Source organism: Rattus rattus, chromosome 18 (genome assembly GCF_011064425.1).
Source record: "Rattus rattus isolate New Zealand chromosome 18, Rrattus_CSIRO_v1, whole genome shotgun sequence".
Taxonomy (NCBI): Eukaryota; Metazoa; Chordata; class Mammalia; order Rodentia; family Muridae; genus Rattus; species Rattus rattus.
The window spans coordinates 11202077-11225166 of NC_046171.1; the positions used below are offsets into that span (position 1 = coordinate 11202077).

The 23090-nt window shown below is 43.3% G+C and overlaps 1 protein-coding gene and 3 pseudogenes across 1 annotated transcript in view; 2 read left to right on the forward strand and 2 right to left on the reverse strand.

The window, feature by feature from the left end:
• The window catches only part of Tmlhe (trimethyllysine hydroxylase, epsilon), a 42932-nt gene extending 31241 nt beyond the window's left edge, over nucleotides 1–11691 (reverse strand). The window contains exons 1-2 of the mRNA XM_032888753.1: nucleotides 11575–11691; nucleotides 615–796 (exon numbers count right to left, since the gene is read on the reverse strand). Of these exons, the coding sequence (XP_032744644.1) occupies nucleotides 615–795 (181 nt within the window). The 5' untranslated portion in view covers nucleotide 796; nucleotides 11575–11691. The remainder of the gene's footprint in view (nucleotides 1–614; nucleotides 797–11574) is intronic.
• LOC116887636 lies at nucleotides 1324–4326 on the forward strand (annotated as a pseudogene).
• On the reverse strand, nucleotides 11303–20821 carry LOC116887637 (annotated as a pseudogene).
• Nucleotides 20822–21579: 758 nt separating this feature from the next.
• On the forward strand, nucleotides 21580–22924 carry LOC116887215 (annotated as a pseudogene).
• The last annotated feature ends 166 nt before the right edge of the window (nucleotides 22925–23090 follow it).

A 23090-nucleotide genomic window follows, 5' to 3' on the forward strand; every position in this document is an offset into this window, starting at 1 on the left:
GTGTCAACCAGAACTGGATGGGTAGAGATCGCTGCCGGGCTCAGAGAGAAGCCATCGGCTGTGTGATGTGGGATGGAGCAAAGTGGGTGAGACGCTTTGCTGACCGAGATGAAAATATCAAACAGATGTCGTGGGGCACTAAAAGAAAGCCCATGTTTTATTTTACCACAACAGATCAGTAGGTTTAATACAGTGAAAGTGGCCACCTCACCAAAAGCAATCTACAGATTTAAGGTAATCGCTTCAAAATTCCAACACAACTCTTTACAAATCTTGAAACAACAATTCTTTTGTTTCTTTTTTTGTGGATGATGCAGGGTACGGAGTTTGGCTGGAACACTGTAGAGTTATCCTTAAGTTGGGATTTTAATGTTGTATTTTTGTTGTATTTTGTCATTTTTGTGATTTCTCCAATAGTCTTGAAGCTAAGTCTCCAGACACCATTCCAACTCCACTGAAAACATGATCAGACTACACAAAAAATTTTGTTGTGCAGCAAAATGAACATATTTAATGCCGTTGAGTTGTATGTTTAAGTGGTTGATAGGGTATATTTTATGTCATCTATTTTTACCACAATTAAAAAAAATAACATTTCCTCAGACACCTCTTACCCAAATGATCTTCATGTTGGTGCCAAGTACAATTCACAGACTTGGGAGCCGTATGGCACCAATGGAGTGAAAATGGAAATAAACTTTTAAAGCCGGACAGACGAAGACCGTGAGCTACGTCTCCTCTCTTCATCAAATTCTGGAGCCTGCTTTGTTGGTGCAACAACTTATGGTACCACATCCTAGAAAACAAGAGAGAACAACAATATAACACATGAGGCCATGGGAATCATGTAACGGCTATAAAGATAGAAGCATTGAAAAACAGGTTCAGTGATCTCAATTAGACAAAAAGGGTAAAAATGTATTAAAAAGCTATGTTAGTTTGTTATATGGGAAGAGGGAGAAAGCCATGCATATTAGTCAGGAGTCTCTAGAGTCACAAAGCTTATGGAATGAATTCTGTCTTTCTGTCTGTCTGTCTGTCTGTCTGTCTGTCCCTTCTTCTTGTCTTCATATAGGATTCCAGTAGAAGGCGTGGCCCAGGTTAAAGCGGTGTCTTTTCACCTCCAGACCTAGACTGGAGTTCTGTCCTCCTTTCTCAACCGTGCAGAGAAAGTACTCACTCTACACCAGGGCTGGATACCCAGACTGAATAAAAGGGAAAGAGAGAGAAAGCCTGGTGGGTTCTCGACTTCCTCTCTGTCTGCTTACTTCTTCCCCCCACCAAAGCCATAGCTGCTTCTGCCTCCACGACCTCCCTGTCGTGATGGGCGACGTCACTTTAACTCGTTAGCAAAATAAGTCTTTCCTTTTAAAAGTTGTTTTGTCGGATAATTCGCCACAGTGAGAAAAGTAACCAATACACGTGGAATACTGACAAAAGCGGAAATCTGCCCCCCTTGCATTTCTCACATTTGCTTTCCAGTAAATAATGTCTTCTGCCTCATGACGACAGAACAAGAACTTCCCAGATCTTAGACTTAGGAGCCCTCACAACTTCTACTAAGTTAATTTCTAAATAGTTTTTTGATGATACTATAAGAGAATTTAGGAATTTGGATTTGCAGCTGTTAGTATACATAAAACACAACAAAGTTTTGTATTTTGACCTTGCTAAGATCACTTTTTGTTCCAGTAACTATTTGGAGATTTCTTGGGATTTCCTACATAAGGGATGACAACTATGAGTAATGACAGATTTATATCTTCCATTCTAAACGTTGTACTTTTTCTATTATATATTGTACATTTATATATATATATATATATTAGATTTACTTATTTAATGTGCATGAGTGTTCTGCCTGCATGTATGTATGTGTACCATGGGAGATGTGTAAAGCATATGTTTACCAGGAATTTTATCAAATTTTTGTTGATTTCACAAAATAAATTATTATTAAGTATTATCTCTCTAGCTCTATCAAAAACTCATTCAAAATATTGGTAGTGTTTCTTTCTTAGGTTTTCTTTTTGAGATTTTATTTATTTTTATTGCATATTTATTGGCATTTTGCCTGTATGTGTTTTTGTGTATCATATGTATGCAGTACCCATAGGGGCCCAAAGAGGGCATCATCAGATCCTATAGATCTGAAGTAGATGTGTGTGAGCTGCCATGTGGGTTTTCCGAAGGGTTAGCCAGTGCACACGTCTTTCTTCCTTCCATGTTTAGCAGAAATTACTAGAGAATCAAAGGGAGTCTGGGGTTTTCTTTGCGGATATTATTTTCTTTCTGGGACTCGAAATCTGCATTAAAATTATTGTTTGGTTTTAATATTTCTTATATTCCATTTTATTCAACTTTGTTACCTTTTCCATCATATTTTTTCTATTATTCAATTTTGATAGTTTCTATTTATTATGTCCTCTTAGTTTCTGTCCAGTATGCAATTAAGACGATCTAAGTAAGCTTTGATTTAATGTATTTCCTTTTTGCGTTTGAGTATTTATACTTGGTCCTACAATTTTCTTTAAAATTCTAATTGTAAGGCAGGGCGTGTTGGCCTTTAGTCCCAGCACTCAGGAGGCAGAGTCAAGATCCACCAAAAAGTGAATATTGACTGATGACATTATCTTTGCTTCATTTCATATTTTTGTTTTTCTTAATTTTGAGTTTTACATTTCAACTAATGATTGTGTTTTAGCTTTTAACTCGACTGGGTGGGGTTTTATGACTTATTTTTCAGCACCTATTCTATAAGTATTGTCTCTATTTCCTCTCATACCTCTGACTTACATGCTTTCCCTTCTCATTTTTATTGCATCTCTTTGTTTTTCCTTTACTCATTCTCTCTTCTTTTCATTTAATTATCAAGACCTATAGCTGGTCTTTTACTACTTTGTGAGTTCTTTTTCCCACCCTTTATCCCACCACCAGCTCTCAGTTTCACATCCTATGCGGTAGACTGGAGAGAAACGAGAGCGCAGAGAGTGGAGAGAGAATCCCTAATCTAATTTCTTTCTTCTTTTGTTTCTTCTTTGACCACAGCTGCTAACAACAAGCTACAGCCAAGCCTTGAACAGCCAACAACCCCTCTCTTGGGCCCTAGCATTTATTTTCCCTCTGAAAAGTTCCCCAAATTCCAAACATCACACAATGACAAAAACTATCCTCAGTCAGTCAAGCCCCTGCTGGCCCATGCATGAGGCAACCATGATCGCCTGCTACACAGCAGTCTCGTGTTCCACACCTGGGATTAAAACAAAAACATGAACTGCAAGACTTTGGGGGAAACTATGCACCGGGGTGTGAGCAATGGTGTGAGAGGGTGAATCCAGAGAACAAGGCAGCCCCGGAGGCGTGGGTAAGGGAGACCGGCATCCGCCTGGCCAGGAAGTACGGCTGGGTGGGCAGCCCGCCGCCGTCAGGGTCCGAGGCGTTCATCGGACGACACCGCAGGACGTGCACGAGCACCAGCTGACCCCACTCTTGCAGCGCGTGGGACGCCCCTATGAGTTCCGCCTATGATGACCTTAGTGGCCTGAACCCGGGCTTTGCCTATGCGCGCTACAGCGGTGTCCAGGGCGCCAATGCATCGCTGCACCACCACCAGCTGCAGCCTTCCTGCCAGCTCCTGGTCCCGAGAAGTGCGAGCTGACGGTGGATCGGCTCCCTCTTAGCTTGAACTGATGCTCGCCCTGCAACCGCTCGGTCCCTGCCTGCAGGAGACATTGCTGCTACCCAGCCCTGGGTCTGCGCCCTCTCCAACTGCACTGGAGTTTAGCACTCACCGAGCTGCTGCTGTGGCCAAAAAGGGCAGTGACGCTTCTGTGGAGAGCAGGTGGCTGACCTGAAGCAGCACCTGCGCCAACAGCTTGCGGGTCCCTCACTCACTGCGGTGTCTACGGCCAGATGTCAGCAACTACCCCAGGCCAGGGACAAGCTGGGGTCCCAAGGGGCTCAGGCTGCTCTGCAACTACTGTGCTAGGCAGCCCAGTGTCCCTGACCAAGTGTTTAGGAACAGGGCCTGTCGCCTGGCATCGCCTCTGGTACCAAGTTCTGGTCCCTGGGCATCCAGTGCCTTTCAGTGGCCTCATTTGGGTTGTGCTGACCTCTGATCGGCAGGATGGGCGTGAGGTGGCCAAGGATGCGGCATCTGCACAGCTGCTGGAAACACTGAGTGAATCTAGGACCAGCTTAAGGTCTCCTAGGGCTGGAGCAGGTTCTGTGGTGAAGCAGTGACCCCTTCTTCCTACAGGCACCCTAATGGGTAAGCAGAGCCTGTGCCAACCCCCAGCCCAGCAGGCCTGGGCAGCCACTACTTATCCCAAGGAGAAGGTCTGGTGAAAGCTTCCCCTGCTGGGACAGGACCCTATCACACCTAGGTGCTACTTTAATAGTGAGGAACCTTGCTCTCCCCCTCTGAGCCCAGGGTCTATCCTTAGTCAATTCCCAGCTTGACAAACATCCGCCACACCCACACAGGAGCTTACTATGAATCTGTTTTTATTTGGAGAACTGGCTGAACCAACGAGCCCTTCCTCCCACCACTGGCTTACATGGTTCTTGTTTTCCTATACCGGTTTTATTTATATTAAAACCCTGGTTGGTAAAATAAAAAATAAAAAATTCTTACAACATTTCTATGCTTTTAAAAGAAACCAAACTTGCAAAATTTTTACTACAAAGATCCTTTACTTTAAAAAGTCTTGAAACTACATATATCTTAGCGGTATCCTGGCTTCTCTACTTTTGATTCATACTGCTGGTATAAGTGAACTACAAAAATATTTATATTACATTAAAATATTGAAACTGTGGTTAAATAATTGTGATGATACTATTTACTTTCCCATGCTAAATAGTGGTGGCTATCTTAAGCAGAACAATAAAGAAGAATAGAGAAAAGAAATGAAACTGAAGGATACACCCATCTTAACAGATGTGCAAAATATCAAAGAAACACAAAAAGATTTTCAATAAGACAAACCTCCAGAAATCCTCAAGAACTGAAAACAAAGATAAAGAAATAGCAGAATGCCAGAAAAACATTTCAAAATATTGCTATTAAAAATGTTTAGTTACGTATATTCTTTGGATTCCTGATCTTTCCAAGGCTTTTATCAAGAAGGGGTGTTGAATTTTGTTTGTCAAATGCTCTCTCAGCATCCAATGAGATGATCATGTGGTTTTCTTCTTTGGTTTGTTTATATAGTGGATTACATTGATTGATTTCCACATACTGAACCATCCCTGCATCCCTGGGATCACTACTCGATCATGACGATTGTTTTGATGTGTTCTTGGAATGGGTTTGCCAGAATTTTATTGAGTATTTTTGCATCGATATTCATAAGGGAAATTGGTCTGAAGTTCTCTTTCTTTGTTGGGTCTTTGTGTGGTTTAGGTATAAGAGTAATTGTGGCTTCATAGAAGGAATTCGGTAGTGCTCCATCTGTTTCAATTTTGTGGAATAGTTTGGATAATATTGGTATGAGGTCTTCTATGAAGGTCTGATAGAATTCTGCACTAAACCCGTCTGGACCTGGGCTCTTTTTGGTTGGGGAGACCTTTAATGACTGCTTCTATTTCATTAGGAGTTATGGGGGTGTTTAACTGGTTTATCTGTTCCTGATTTAACTTCGGTACCTGGTATCTGTCTAGGAAATTGTCCATTTCCTGCAGATTTTCAAGTTTTGTTGAATATAGGCTTTTATAGTAAGATCTGATGATTTTTTGAATTTCCTCTGATTCTGTAGTTATGTCTCCCTTTTCATTTCTGATTACGTTAATTTGGACAGACTCTCTGTGTCCTCTCGTTAGTCTGGCTAAGGGTTTATCTATTTTGTTGATTTTCTCAAAGAACCAACTTTTGGTTCTGTTGATTCTTTCTATGGTCCTTTTTGTTTCTACTTGGTTGATTTCAGCCCTGAGTTTGATTATTTCCTGCCTTCTACTCCTCCTGGTTGTATTTGCTTCTTTTTGTTCTAGAGCTTTTAGGTGCGCTGTCAAGCTGCTGATGTATGCTCTCTCCTGTTTCTTTTGCAGACACTCAGAGCTATGAGTTTTCATTGTTACCACTTTTCCTCTTATCACTGCTTTCCTTGTGTCCCTTAAGTTTGGGTATGTAGGGCTTTCATTTTCATTGAATTCAAGAAGTCTTTAATTTCTTTGTTTCTTCCCTGACCAAGTTATCATTGAGTAGAGAGTTCTTCAGTTTCCATGGGTGCCTGGGTTTTCTGTTGTTTTTGTTGTTACTCAGGTCTAGCCTTAGTCCCTGCTGATCTGATGGGATGCACTGGATTATGTCAATCTTCTTGTATCGGTTGAATCTTGTTTTGTGACTGATCATATGGTCAGTTTTGGAGAAGGTACCATGAGGTGCTGAGAAGAGGGTACATTTCCAATTCATAAGTCCCCATAGTCTTTATCAGTCTCAACAACGTTAAAAGTCCCAAGTTCAAAGTTCCCACTAAGATTCATCCAAACACTTAACTGTAATTCCCAAAACAAGACAGGAAACCATCTGGGTCAACTCCAAACTCTGCACCTTCAAGGCTGACATCAAAGCCGTCTTCAGGTCTCCGATTGCTTTTTCTTCTTTGTTGACTGCAACAAAGTTCTTTCCTGTGGGCTGGTTCTACTCCCTGTTAGAAGATTTCCTTGACAGGAATTCCACGGATCTGGCTGGAAAATCTTGGGGTCTTCAAGGCAGCGTCAATGTTACAGCTTCTTGTTTCAAAATCTGGGACCCAGACATGCTCTTCTGGGCTCCTCATAAGGGCTGGTGTCACCTCTCCAGCTCTGCCCTCTGTAGCATTCTGGGTTCAAGTTGATCCACTCCACTGCTGCTACTGTTCTTAATGATCATCCCATGGTACCGGCGTCTCCAAAACTCTGGGGTCTTCTGCTGCAACTAGGCTTCACCAATAGCCTCTCATAGGCCCTCTTCATGGTGCCAAGCTTCGAATCCTTTGCATGACCCCTTCAGTCCTGGGCCATCAACTGCAACTGAAGCTACCCCTTCACCAGTGGCCTTCCATGGCCTTTCACAGTGTCAAACCTCAGTTGTTCTTTATGACCCCTTCATGCCTTCAAAGTCAGTACCACCCGGGTGACTCTTACCCATTACCAAGTCCAGCTGCAGCATGAGGTACAACCTAGGCTATCTCTGGGACAGAGCTCCTTTGTGTTCTCAGAAAAACACTCCCCATAAGATTTCACCTCAGCGATGCTGGTCTCTTCTCAATCACTGCTAATTTCTTAGCTCCAGCATCAGGTGTCCAGTATTCCCTTGTATTCTAGACTCTAAAGCCAGAGCCACATGGCTGAAGCTGCCATGTCCTGCTGCTTGCTGGGGCTGGAATATGGCCCCCTCCTTCTATTACATTATCACCAGCTTTGTTTTCCACCTTCTTCACTGCCTAAGCTTGTTTGGAAGTTGCTCTGTAGACTGAGTTTTAACTCAGAGATCTGCATGCCTGTCTTCTAAACATTAAAGGTGTGTGACACTAAGCCTGGATTTAAGTTTTTCTTCACCTAGAACTTGCTCTGTTCTAGGCTGGCCCTGAACTCAGAGATCTGTTTGGCTTTATCTCCTGGGATTAAAGGCTTGCACTACCATGCCTGGATGTAAATTTAGCTGGGTGGGATCTTGCCCCAGGTCACTACTCCCTTAATTGAGTTTAATATCCTTGAACACAGGATTCAGCTCCATTTCACTTCCTGGTGCCCCTTTAATACTAGAACCATAGATTTTACATTTTTTTTCTCAGCTTGCTATGCTTGTTTAAAATGCTCTTCGTGAGACTTAACCAAAGAACAAAGTCTATGATGGATATTTCTGAGACTTCCTTTGTCAATGCCATTAATCTGAGTCTCTTCACCTTAGTCTCAGGTAGACTCGTCTTCACCTAAATACCACAAAACCAGTCTCTGTGCCACATACTGAAACCTCCTGAGCCAGGTCTGCACAGTTCAAATTACTCTCAGCAACAAAGTCTTCCACATTCCTACTAGGATGGCCCATTATATAACCCATTTAAAGCACCCCACCCCTTCCCAAATCCAAAGTCCTAGAATCCACATTCTTCCAAACAACTGGACCGTCTTGCAGGTTCAGAGGTTCCGTCCACTATGATCAAAGCAGAAACATGGCAGCACCCAGGCAGGCACGGTGCAGGAGGAACTGAGAGTTCGACATCTTCATCTGAAGGCTGCTAGGATGAGAGATTTGTAACCCATACCCACAGTGACACACCTACTCCAACAGGGCCACACCTTCTAATCCTGCCACTTGCTGGGCCGAGCATATACAAACCATCACACTGATAGAGTAGAAACTTCCTAAAATATAAACACAAATGAAGGCAATGAAAAGGAAATCACCAGATAATGGCCATTTCTTATCACCAAATGTAACTTCCAGTCCTGGGGCTGGGTTACATCTAATTGAGTTCTTGGCCAAACGGATCTTATGTGAATCCTCAAACAAGCCAGGCTGTTGCCAAGACAATAAGTTGATTTCCACAAACTCGAATAAAGCTCATGGCTGAATACAAACACTTACACAACTCATTGAACATGGAGATGTCAAGATGGTGCCAACATAGAACCTTCACCCTTACATGCTAATCTCTTTGGTACAGGAAGGCACCCTGCACGTTACCAAAAGATAAATGTATTACCATTTCAGCCACGAACCATTTGATCTACAGTGGCGTCCTGCCTGGAAGATACACTAGAGCAATGGTGGCACAGCTTGTGGGAGTGACCAACCAGTATATGAGATGGAACCCACACCTGAGAGACCAGACAGCTCATGGACTCAGCGTAAAAGGAAATACTACTGGCGTAAATGACAGTGTAGTTACTCCTAATGACACTCTGCTACACTCGTAGAGCAGCGTCTTGCTCAGCCATCATCAGAGAAGCTTCCTCTTGCAGGAACAATGGGAACAAACGCAGAGACCCACAGCCAGACAAAATGCAAAAAGCGAGAGACCTCAGAACATTCAGTCCATCCAATACCTCCCCTCGAGGAACCCTGAGGAGGAGGAAGTGGAAAGAGAGAACCAGAAAGATAGAGGACACTAAGAAAAAAGGTCTTCTCAACACAGCATGGCTCGCTTCACGTAATCCTACCGCCAATGCCCGGAGTTACGCTGGAGTCCTTTTCAGAAAGTCCTGACTTAGACCAACAGCCTGATGTGATTTCCCTTTGTTTTCTCCGGCAATTTTAAGAGTTTTCAGGCTCTGTAATAAGGTCTTTGGTTCACTTTGACTTGATTTTCATACTGGGGGAGAGATGTGGATCTAATCTTATTCTTCTATGTGTGGACATGCAGTTTTTCTAGCACTTTTTGTGGACGATGCTGTCTTTTCTCCAATGTAAGTGCTTTTGGTCCCTTTGGCAAATGTTAGATGTTTCTTTCTGGGGCCTCTGTTCTATTCCATTGATCTACATGTCTGTTTGCATACTGCTTCACACAACGAGAAAAACTACAATTGTTTTTGAAAAGGAAAAATTGTATTGAGGAGGTGAAATAGTTTAAAATTCTAATACACCAATGGTAGATTATGTGGTTCTGATGAATATAAAATGGTGCAGTCCTTTCATAAAAGTTTGGCAAAACATTAAACATAAAGTTACATAAGTAATAATAAAAACAAAAATAAAAACATAACCAAGCAGGAAATAAAACACCGTTAGGTACTCAAGGAATTAAATTATAAAGAGGAGTTTTGATATAAGTATACATGAACATAATGTAGTTGATTACATTTTGCTGGCTTGAAATCTGGAGGGTGGGAGAGAAATGGATTGATTTTTAAAATAGTCATGATATGGAAGCGACAAGACTCCATACTGGTTAGAAGCATGAATGAGAAGGGTAAGGATCCTCATAGCTGAGCAGGTTTAAAGTCAATTCCTGTCTCCCTCCTATGTTGCTCATCTCTACTCCTAAGGGCATCACGTGGGTTGGCCTACATCACAGAGTAGGCGTTCACAACTAAACAAGGTGTGAGAAATACGGGAAGGGAGATCAATGCAGAATAAGTGTGGCTAACAACGCAGTCACCACTGGGTTCTGGTAACGACCAAGCCTACAGTCACTTTCAAAGCCATCGATAGATGTTCAGCAGAATCCCCCTGAGACCATCTGAGAAGCCACCGGTTCCTTTTCTTCCATCGCCTTCAAAATCAGCCACTCCTTGCCTGGAATCCACAGGCGTGGCCCGGGCTGGGTTTCCCTAAGATTCTCAGCTGCAGTCAGTCTTTCCATGGGGTTAGGGTTAGGGTTAGAGGATGAGCATGAGGAGGGCCTGGTGCTGTATAAAAGGTCACCGTGGGACTCACCTGGTGCATCTCTGGTCACCAGGTAAAAAAAAATCCTAAGAGCAGAGAGGTTTATTGATCCAGAAGTTTATTCCTCAATGCCCAGATCCGAAAGGCAGAAAGCAGCTGCCAGAAACAGTGAAGACACGGAATGGATATTTTGCTGCCAATTCTCAGAGATGAGGAGCAGGGGCAGAGTAGGACTGTGAGACGCCTGGGACAGACACTAAGACAAGCAAGTGATCCACCTGCCAGTCTGTGTTTCCAAGAAAGAACCAGGAGAAGCAAACACATGGTAGTCGTCCCCGGACTCTGCCACTACAGTGCGCATTCATCACACTGCTTATGAAGCAATGCATGACTTCTTTTACTATTGTGGTAAATCATGTTTTCTTTTCATGGTTGTTCTATAACAAAGGAAGACTTGGTCCATAGGGCTTATATTTCTCCTTTGCAGTCACCTCCTGTTAAATTGACTACTTTTAAACTTTAACTACACTGTACCCTGACAAGCAAACTATAAAATAAAAGCAACAAAAACATAAGACCACCATATGAAGATGGATCAATACATTGTTCCTAAGTCGGAGAGATCAGCAGTTTTGTTCAGTAATTACACAGTAGAATCTCCAACTATTTTGTTTCTATAAAACTTGCTGGTGGTGTATTATGTTCATTCAACGCATAAATGACATTTTGGACAATAATTTTTGTTTAAAATCCTTTACTAATAAAGTATCCACATGAGCACTATTCAGAGTTAACTTTCAACTCGTGCACGAAAGATTGCCATTTCCAATAGTTTTTTAAGTTCTTCAGAATTGCTTTTTCAGAACAGAAAGAAACAAACGTCTCCAGCCTCACTTCCCTCCTACAAGCTACACCGACAGCCTTGCTCTGAGAGCGGCTGGCACAGGGTACACCCTGGTCGGGGACATTGGGAAGGCAGCCTGGGGGTCACTCTTAGCCCAGGCTGCTCCAGCTCTCAGTGTCAGCCCCCGGCCCCACGCTGACCTCCAGGAAGGGTGGGTGGCAGAACTGGCACGGACCGTGAGGAGGGCCTTGCAAGGCTGGGGTGTCCTCCGCAGCCAGTGTGAGGCGAGCACCATCACCCTGGGGCGGGGATCGGTGCAGCCACCGCCCCTGCCCGGTGCCAGACCCCAAAGCACAAGACTGGGAGCTGCGGGTCCCGGCCACCGACCATGACCCTTCCCGGACCCGAGGGGCTGCCCTACCTGCGCTGGAAGTCACGGCTCGGAGGTCTGCGGAGGAAAACGCAAGCAAAGACTTGGTGCGGTGCAGCCTCCTCGGTCCTTCTGCCCCCTCCCCGCGGCCGTCCGACTCCGCTCCCCTCCCCCCGCTCCCCTCCCCCGGCCGCTCCCGCCCCGCGGAGGACTTAAGCCCCGCCCCGCTCCTTCCGGTCTCACGGGTGCAGAAGACCAAGTCCGCAGTCTTCACTGAGCAAATGTGCAGCTCAAACCCGGGAAAGCCGGGCTGTTACAGTGCCTGCCTGCCTGCCTCTGTGTTCTGCAATCTCTTGTCTGTGTTTTTATTAATGGCATCTTACTGAGGTTTCGTAAGAACTGAAATTCTTCCACTGTCCTTGCACGGTTGCATTTCCACAGATTCGGGTGAGCATTTTGCATCAAAGGCCCAGCTGCACTGCTAGCATAGTTAGCTTTAAAGGGGGAATAAACCGCAGGAAATAAACACTTGGTGTGAACGAAATTTAATAATAATGCATACTAGAAAAATTAAGAGATGGAGCATGAAATAATCTGTCACCAAGTACAGAGGAAAATACTTCTTCGGACTCAACATCTACAGAAGAAGTAAAAGCTTTCATTATGACAGAGTCTTTCTAATATTCCTCTATCATTTTATCCTGAGATTCTTCCTATCTGTAATTGTTCATTGGAAAAATCATAGTCTCTTTTTAAAACTCAGTTTCGGTTTTCCTCTGTTACTCCTCAGTCGCTTCTATATAAATTTGTGTTCTTTTTCATTGACTCCGTATGCCTTATCTACCACTTCTTCTGGATTCTCGTTTCTCTTTCTGCATATTTCTTCTGTGCGGTGAACAAGCAGCCCTTTGAAAGCAGAAAGTTTTTATTTTTCAAATGTGGTTACCAAGCCTAGGATGTACTATTTGTCAATAATTGCCTAAGACCACTGAATATGCACACTAAAGATTATACCAAAAATGTGAATTAGTGCTAAGAAGAATAACTAAATAAGATGAAAAAATCTAGATTTAATCTAACTGGTATCCGTTCATGCAACAATTATGGAGTCTACTAGACGTCAAACTTTGCAGTGATTTCTGGGTAAAAACTGATGATCAAAGCCAGGACATAGTTTACGCCCTGATAATTTTATGCTTAATGAATAAAAATCAATGGTGACCAAATAGGAAAAAGAACATTCCAGAGAGAAGGAAAGCATGATCCAGTGTCTAGTAATATGAAGGAGCTTAACCGTACTGAACAAGATCAGTGAAGGTTAAGATGGAGTCGATAAATATAAAGACAAGAAGTTGGTAAAGTTTATTTAAGTCAGAGAAGTTCTGCATTATACTAGCAGAGAACATTTATGAAACTTTTACTATCTGCCAAATATTGACCTGTTTTATAGTAAACATTTAAGACAGATTGTATTATTTGCACCTAGGGGTAAGGCACAGATAGGTTAAACGATCCCAACATCATATGGAGGTTACCTTTCCAAGCTGAGATTAAACCTAAGTAAGTAATATACAATGGGAGCTACAATAAAAACACCGTAAAAATCTAAAAAGAATTCTTTTAACAAAATACATTCATCGGCTCTAGATATTTGACACCATTTAAATAATAAACCGTGCAAAGAGCTTCAAGAAAATAGTACACGGGATAGAAATATAACCATTGTAAACCCGTGCCTTAGCAGTGGTGACCGGGGCGCCTTTGGTACGCGATGCTGCCCAGGCACAGAGAGAAAAGGGAGGAAAAGTAGATGCTTTGAATGCTGTTTTGTGGAGCACGCGTACAATTTTGGTCAAAGGCTTCGTTTCTCTAAGCTTCAATTTCCTATTTCATACATGGGTGTAATAATAACATCTCTCTCACAAGACTATCATGACTAAAAAGAGACCATACATGTAAAGGCAGGGCTTGCCATGCCGTGTGGGAATGGACATCTTAGTGACTGAAAAGAGAGAAGTATGAACAACCAGGAAACACAGAGCCCAGGTGCAACTTGATCAATAATAAATGAATGATAGAAGGAAAGTTTATTTTTCTCTTCTTTGTACTATTGATCCCTCAGTTTTACTCAGTTCTTACTGTTAGAAACTAAACTTTGAAGCTAGGTGTGGGGACACATGCCATTAATCCCAGCACTTGGAAGGTAGAGGCAGGGGAATCACTGTGAGTTGGAGGCCAACCTGGTCTACATACCAAGTTCTAGACTCTCCAGGGCTACGTAGAGAGACCCTGCCTCAAAGGAGGAAAAAAGAAAAGAAGAAAAATAAAGAAAAGAAAGTAAGCATCGAGATAATTTCCTTTGTCGGCTTCTCTGATGTGTGCGTGTGAGTGTGTGAGTGTGTGTGTCTGTGTGTGTGTGTCTGTGTGTGTGTGTGTGTGTGTGTGTGTGTGTGTGTGTGTGTCTGTGTGTGTGTGTGTGTGTGTGTGTGTGTGTGTGTGTCTGTGTGTGTGTCTGTGTGTGTGTGTGTGTGTGTGTGTGTGTGTGTGTGTGTGTGTGTGTGTGTGTCTGTGTGTGTGTGTGTGTGTGTGTGTGTGTGTGTGTGTGTGTGTGTGTGTGTGTGTGTGTGTGTGTGTGTGTGTGTGTGTGTGTGTGTGTGTGTGTGTGTGTGTGTGTGTGTGTGTGTGTGTGTGTGTGTGTCTGTGTGTGTGTGTGTGAGTCTGTGTGTGTGTGTGTGTGTGTGTGTGTGTGTGTGTGTGTGTGTGTATAACGCATATAGTGTATGACACAGTGTATTTTAGGAGTGAGTGAGTAGATGGATGGCTTAAAGCCTAGGAAGAGCTGGGCATGATTTTACTTGTAATCTCAGCACTAAGAAAGCCCAGTCAGGAACATCATGAATCTGAGGCTAGTCGCTTCTGCATAATAAAAACCTGTCTAAAAAAAAGACAAATATATTTTTCTTCTCTTCATAGAATATACTAAGCTTGTTTATGTTCAACCTTCAAAATATAATAAGCACGTTCACTTATCCTCACCTTTGCTGCTTATCGTCTAAGCCAGGGGTAGGAGTTATTTTTCTGTAAAGAGCCATAGAGTAAGTATTTTCAGCTGCTTGTGAGATTTACACAATCTGTCTGCAACTGAATTCTACTTTTATAAATCAGAAATAGCCATAGATCACAGAAAATGCGTAAGTGACTGTGTGTGGAGATGTTCTAGTAAAAGTTTATCTACAGAAACAGGAGACAGGATTAGGCCTATGGTTTATAATTCACCAACTCCTGATCTAGGCCGAATTACCACCGTCTCTTGGACAAACGATGCGTGGGAATCATTGTTTGTGACTATTATTATTATTTCTGCCTTGACAACTTAGTTTTATCAGCATTGAATTGAAGTTTCAATTATCTTTTTAATTCTACTCAAACCTTAAAAGTTCTTGAGACGTTTAAGCTATATATTCTGATTTGAATTTGTATCCGTCAAAAGGTATTTAAAATTATTAAAATAAGAGGATTAGATAAATCTAGAACACTTTATTTGATTGAGGGGCAATTCGTGAATCTGGCAGCCCTGAGGATCAAGAAAGGTTCAGAGAGCTCCACCCACACCATGGCCAAACGGTATTTACAAATAAAACGTGAAAACGATGGACAAAGTTAGCGTGCTTGGTTACAGCCTGAGGTCCGTGCTGTTCAGGGATTTTCTGAGCAGTTTGCAGCCTGTAGCTGACTGAGCCTTGGCTGGCAGGAGAGAGAGAAATGACTACAGTCGTCCCCCTTTACCTCCGAAAGACGCACTCCAAGGCTCCGTGGATGTCAGATACTCCGTGTAGTTTCTATGTAAGTTCAGAACTGTACATATCAGTCACATTTGTCACCGCTGTAACAGCAGCAACCTGAGGGGAAGAGTTTTAAAAAGAAAAGATTCACTTTGGCCCACAGTTTCAAAGGTTTCAGTACGTGGTTGTCTGGATCCAATGTTTTGGGCCTAAAACAACGCAGATTATTGTGTATACAGCGGGGGCCGTGCACTTCATAATGGCCAAGAAGGACAGAGAGGGAGACCAAGCTGGGGTCAAGGTTTATCCTTTAAAGCAACAGCCTTGGTGCCCAACTCCAAACTTAGCACGTTTACCCAATTCGTGACTTCCCAGTTAAACGTTGCCTTCAAATTTTGAATCTTTGAAGCCATTGATTAATTAAGTCAGAACTTCCATGATAGAATTGACTATGAAAATAATCTCACAGACAAGTCAGAGTTGTGCTTTACTAGCTTCTAAGCACCTCTCAATCAAATCAAATAGATAATTAATATTAATCAAATGTATCAGTAAAATAGAACAAAACAATACGAAGAATGAAAATTACTTAAAACTTACGAATTGCTCATTTTTAGGATTTTAAGTGTAATATTTTTTGGATAGCAGTGGGTGAAACTGTGGAGGGACTGGATTAGGGAGGGCTTTTGTGTTAATGATTAGGTTACAGTGTATTCACACATCAAGTTAATACATAGACAACTCTCGGCCAAATTAAACACACAGCAGCTTTTGGGTCAACTTCTCAGCTTTGAAAATTGATCAAAAGCCTAGACATCCTGTCACCGTCATAGTGACTGGTTTGGTCTCAGTATAGAATCCAAAAGTCACAATTAATTGGATACTTTTTTACACGTTCTTTATACCGTTTGTTATTCTACGATGAAACCACTTAATGTTCAAAGGACATTGGTGCATAACATGCACTAGTGAACAGCGGTGACACGAGTGCTTCAAACTTCTGCGAAGAGACCCGTACCAGGCAGGCTGCGGTGATAGCGCCTAGGAGGCCACACCGAGACGCCAAAATGTGCTCTGTAACGAAAACGAGACTTTTCATGAAATGGACTCACTAAAGAAAATCAATTCAAAGTTCAGATAATAAAAATAGTTCAGCAGTGTTCGAATGTAATTGTTTATGGTTTTGGCTCGGGTCATAGTAGAGGGATCATAGTTCACTGTGATAGGACCGGACTTAAAGAAGTAACCATTTCCGTTGCGAACAAAGGTGCGATGACGAGTCGTAGTAATCTGAAGACTCAAAAAGGAAGAGATAAAAATTGGAAAATGTTGGAAATAGGCACACTTGTCATCCACCACTCAAGACACCAGTAAATAAATTGCTAACTTCAAACATAGATCACGTTCGCTTCACCGTATGGAATTCCTTCTGTGTATTTATTTGTTGGCTGTGCCAGACAAACCACCAGAATTGAATATCCATTTAAAGATTAGTTTATTTCTGTTTAGTTGCATACATAAGCCCCTAACATGGGCAAGGGAAGATCTAAAGCCTTGTGTTACTTTATTCAATGTATATGTCTACTGTGCATAGAATGGCTACACCTGTCCAATGTCCTTGGAAGTCTAATTGATTTGGCTATAAAATACAAAAATATTCCAAGAGTGAGCCACCAGGAAACTTTCTTGAACCCTGCTTGGAATAACTCTTCTGGAAAACTTTTTAAGTCATTTTGTGTTATCTTAACAATTTCTAAACTGTCTGCCTGGTTTAGAATGAAATTCTGCAAAATCATTTTGGGATTTAAGTAATTTGTGATTTGTAATTAAGTAATTGTAATTTGGATATGCAAATTCAAGTTCAAGTTTTATGAGTGAGTTAGTTTCTTTATTGGAGTTCTGGGAATTATACCTAGACCAAGATATGTCATAAAAGTTAATATCTATATCTACAACATATAAAATCTATAATATCTATATAATATCTATAAAGTTATTATCTATATCTCCTATACCAAGATATATTATAAAAGTAATAGAAACCTGTAGATTTCCATCCTTTCATGAATCTTCTCTTTCTTTTTTTATAAGCAAGATGAATTTAATGCCAGCCATAAAACCAAAGTTTAAAGTTCAACGATTATAATCTTCTAAGCATAATACGGAACAAAGAGCCAAAGTACCATCACACTATCACTGGTTGTAAGAGATGGTTTAATTTCTTTGACTCTTCAGGAACATTAAAAACTCATTTTATTAAAAACACAACGACAGAGTTGAAGGGATGGCTCAGTGGTTAAGAGCACTGGCTGCTCTTCCAGACGACCTGGGTTTAATTCCCAGCAACCACATGGAGACTTACAGCCGTCTGTGACGTCAGCTCCAGGGGATCCAGTGCCCTCTTCTGGATTCCTCAGACACTGAATGTGCAGAATACACAGACATACATGCAGGCGAAATACCCATACACATAACATACACAGACATACATGCAGGCGAAATACCCACACACATAACATACACAGACATACATGCAGGCGAAATACCCACACACATAACATACACAGACATACATGCAGGCGAAATACCCACACGCATAACATAAAAATAAAGTTGAAACTTTTTAAAAATACAATGACAATAATTTTTTGATACCATCAATGCAATCATTGTATCTCAGCAATTATCTGAAGTTTTTAAGAGAAAATGAAAAATGTTAAAGTTTGCCATCATTTTTACAAATAATGATGGATTAGTCGTCAGCAGCCAAGCTTAAGCATCAAAGAAAATTCTGGAATTCTTGTGAAATACTTTCCTCAAAAAACAAAAAACCTCCAAATGACATAGTTTATGAACATCAGATGTTTTTATAATAATTTACTAAAATCTTATGAGTTTTTATAGAATAAATACTATCGTAAAGTACACTCCCAATTCACAACCGAGGTAATGAATGCAGGACTTAAATACCTCTAGCAGGAAACTGATCTTTGTTTCCCTTGTCAGTTTTGGGTAAGAAACAGCTCCTCCTGTGGTGGACAAACTGCATCCTTGCCTGGCGTTGTCCTTTGCTCCTCTGCCTCTGCCACAGCGGTGATGAAGAGTTGTTGAAGAATATCCTCATCTAAAGTTTCACCAATAAAGACCAGCAGACACGGTCTCTCCGCACCCTCCTTCCAGCTCCCTCCATGGATGCCCTGCACAGCCATTCGCTGTGTTTGCTTTGATAGACACCGGTGCCCTTAGCCGAATGACCTCCCTGCAGCCGCCATCCTTGTTTTTCACATTCCTTTCCCCAGGATAATACATTTCCGCCCTCTTCCTCGGCACCTCCTGGCCCTTCAGCTGTGACTGTAACAATTCTCTGATCGAGGTGCGGTGCTGGCGACACACGCTGGGGTTTGTTCTGCAAACTTAGACAGGAGAGAACATCATAGGCATGAAGATCTAATATATTTGAGAGATGAACTCTTGATCTTTGAGTTTCTAAAACGTTTCCCAGTCCATTTATTGATCTAATAGTTGTCCTTAATTTGTTTAGCTCCTCTTCTGAAACCAAGTCTGTTTTATTGACGAGAATCGTGTCTGCCAAAGCAACTCGCCTGGTGGCTTCATTGACAAGGCCATCGGGTCTTCAGTTAAATGTTTTAATCCATATTTTGAGTCTACGAGAGTTACGATACCATCAAGATAAACATCACTCCCTAACTCAGCATCTGCCCAAAACATGCACCAGGATCTGCTAGCCCAGTGGTCTCTAAGGAATCAAACTTGCCCTTCTTCTGCGTCAGGGTCTCCACAGCTCCAAGGCCACCGTCCTTGAGTGAACAGCAGAGGCAACCGTTTCTAAGTCCCAGCCACTCCTCACCGAGTTCTCCACCTTGACTGACAGCTAAGGATTTCTCTGCTGCACTCCCTTCTCCAAATTCTTTAAAAATCACTGCTACTTTTCTATTATTTTGTTCTGTCAAAATGTAGTTCAGAAGTGTTGTCTTTCCAGCTCCTAAATACTCGGTGACAATTGTGACTGGAATCCTAATGATGAAGTCAAGATTTTCCTCTTCTTCTTGGTGGTTGGTCTCAATGGGAGCCAATTCCGGACAATCCTCCACGTACTCTTCTTCCACCTCCACGGTTTTCATAGCAGGTAACAAGCTGCCGGGAGTCACACTCGTGAATCTTCTTAAAGATTAAACACATTAGGATTATAGTTAGTCGAGAACTAACTAGTACTACGGTTAAAAAAAATCAAGCACTATCGTTGATAAAATAGTGGTCATTGTCTTAGTCAGGGTTCCTATTCCTGCACAAACTTCATGACCAAGAAGCAAGTTGTGGAGGAAAGGGTTTGTTTATTCAGCTTACACTTCCACATGGCTGTTCATGGCCCAAGGAAGTCAGGACTGGAACTCACACAGGTCAGGAAGCAGGAGCTGACACAGAGGCATGGAGGGATGTTTCTTACTGTCTTGCTTCCCCTGGCTTGCTCAGCTTGATTTCTTATACAATCCAAGACCACCAGCCCAGGGACAGCACCACCTATAATGGGTTGGGTCCTCCTCCCTTGATCACTAATTGAGAAAATGCCTTACGGCTGGGTCTCATATGGGCATTTCCTCAAGGGAGGCTCCTTTCTCTGAGGTAACTCCAGCTTCAATTTTTATTTTGCGTATCATTTTCATGTTTTTTAAATAAAAGACCATCTTATATAGGGTTATTGTTACAGTTCGAATATAAAATGTCCACTTCAAGCTAAACTGTTTAAACCCTTGGTTCACAGCTGGAGAAGTTGTCGAACCTGTGATCTATAGCAGACATAGGCTGCTAGGGATGGGATCTGAGAGTCTTCACCCTGTCCACTCCCATCCTGGCTTCTGCCTAATCTGCTAAAAAGTGGTGAGTGTTGCTTCCTGCTTCTGCTACTAGGACTGAGCTGCCTCAGCCATCATTGTCTTCCTTGCTACATTGTAATATCTCTTGAAACTCTAGACCGAATTAAATCCTCTCTCCCTTAAGTTGATTTTGTTAGATATTTTGCTACAGACATGAGAGAAGCCCAACTAATTCAATTACTTCTGCTTTTTTCCCATTCCATTTGCATGAAGTATTTATTCTGTCCCTCTCACTTTCAGTCCACATGTCTATTTTTTGAAATACATATATTTGATTTTATATCACATCTTCCTACATTTTACCTAATGTGTTAAAATAGTGGTTTTGATTAGATCTTAAAAACAGGACTATACTGAAGATATAAATTCTTTACATGACATATTAACAACATTGGAGGTTCAAATTTTGCATGTAAAATTGCATGTAAATGTAAATCAATTACTTTTATTATACCTTTTCAGATTTCTTTGGTTTCCTTCTGTTATCTCCTTGCCCTTTTTGAGACAGCCTCACTCTGTAACCTCAGCTGGCCTAGAAATCCGTGTGTAGCTCTTGCTGGCCTCAAACATACGTCACTTCCGCTCCAGTTTTCCGAGGGGTGAAGCATAAGCATGAACCTCCATGCCTGGCTGAACACTTCCTGTAGGACAGCCCTAGTGAAGATATATTCCCTCATATTTTTCTTATCTGGAAATATAATTTCTTCATATCAATTTGGAGGGATATAGGATTGGTTAGCACGATTACCCCTTCCTTACTGTAAACATCTCTGCTAGCTGTGGGGATTCTGCTGAGAAATCTGTGCTCATACCATTTGGGGACATCATTTACGAAGTATTCTTTGGCTTCTCTTTATATTTTAATTAATATATTATTCATTTTTAATATATATGTTTAAAATTATTTCAATCTTTTAGAAGATTTTCTAAAAGAAAAACCGTAGCCCTGGGAGAGGTGCTGGCGGGGAGGGGGGGGTCAGGGGTTTGGGGCGGCCAAGGGGTCGGGGCGGTGTGGGGGGAGGGAGGCGTGGGGGGGGGGGGGGCGGGGGGTAGGGGGGGGCGGGGGGGTAGGGGAGGGGCGGGGGGGTAGGGGGGGGCGGGGGGGGGTAGGGGAGGCGGGGGGGAGGTAGGGGAGGGCGGTGGGGGGGGGGGCGGGCGGGGAGGTAGGGGAGGCGGCCGGGGAGAGGGGGGAGGCGGCTGGGGGGTAGGGGAGGGCGGGGGGGTAGGGGAGGGCGGGGGGGCGAGGGGAGGCGGCGGGGGGGCGTGGGGAGGGCGGCGGGGTCTAGCAGAGCCTGTACTTCGCCGCATCTCAGACGGAAGAAACCATGTAACTCAGTCACTGGGAAGACTCAGGTCCAGGTGAAGATGGAGGCGGGAAGAGCATGGTCTGGGCAGGATTTTTGCAGAGAGAAGCTCTCGTCTCCTGCTTCAGCCATCACTGTGTTCTTGCTGTGTTCTTGCTGTGTTCTTGCTTTCGTTCTTCGGGTATTCATTGCTCCGTGAGTCAGGAAAATCAGTATTTCCAGGCAGTGGGCCCTAAACGCGTCAGTTGACCTGGCCTGCAGAGATCTGGAGCAGCAACCACCTGCTTCCCAGCGCAGAGGAAGCCACTCTTGGCCTTGGGGCACTAAATACTGTTTTCTGGTCTCCCATACTCGGCCTCTTAGTCCGTGGCGTCGGCTGAGTTTGCGATGGGTCCTGTGCTCTCCTGCGTCCGCGGTGTTTGCCTTGGGCTGCGCTTCCCTAAGGAGTGGCTGGACTGGGGCCTGCGGGGTGTGCGCGGCCTGCGGCGGGGCGGTCCGGCGGCTGGCGCTGTGTGGGGGAAGCTGGTGGCGGAGCGGTCTTCGGTCTCTGCGCTTCGGCGGGCAATGTTTCGGGAAGGAGCCTGGATTCATCGTGTGTTCCGAGGCTGCCATTGCGATGACCGCGTCTGTGCAGTTTGCTGGAGGGGTTGTCGTCTTCCTCGGACTTGGTCTCCCATCGAGGCAGAGCTTGGAAGAAGAGTCACAGAGGCCACTCACTAATGGTGCCGAGAATGAGGGTAACCGTGAGCCTCGATCCAGGGGGACAGGGCTGTCATCCAAGCGAAGGCGCTAAGTTTTCTTCATGCTTGATGCCGTCCTGGAGTCAACCATACTCACACTGCCTGCCTGAAGCTACTGAATTACTCTAAAGGTCTTCCTTTTACCTCCGGTTGCCCTCTTACCTGAGTAACAACTTGGTGTGGACGAAAGCCAAAGCTGACAAATTGTCCATTTGGTACAGTGTTGGAGGCCACCTGTGCTGGGCCTCAGCCGGTTCCTGGCTTTGGGTCCCTTGTTGGGTGCAGTCGCTCTCCAAACACGTCCATCAGTGACCATTACAGGGCGGTTTGGTTTTCTTTTGTTTGGTTTTGTTTTGTTTTGTTTTGTTTTGTTTTTTGTTTTTGGTGGACCATCCAACCTAGTTAGCTCTGCTATTTCTGCAGACTTGGGTCACCGAGAGCCGATCCAAGGACGCAGTGATGCTCTGGCGACTGTCACAGGAACCATTGATGGAACAGGGAGAATTGGTGCTGTCGTGGGCCAGGATTTGGTGTCTTTGATCCAGGACAACTTGGGATGGATGTAGGTTTCCTACCTTTTTATTCTCATGCTAAGTCGTTCAATTCTGTTGATCTCACCATGAGTAGTGAAGGAATTATTCTCTCTCGTGCAAAGGACATAAGCTCACGTACTTGATGAGTGATGGGAACCCACAAGAGAGACGGACTGGGAGCTTCTGAGGGCCCAGAGGTCTTCAGTGCCCTCGTGTGCAGTTATCTGAACACAAATGGAGCCTCAGCTTCCAGGCCTCCTGCCACACTGCCAGACACTGGCAAGCAAGGGGCGCGTTGTTTTTGCACACTACAGCA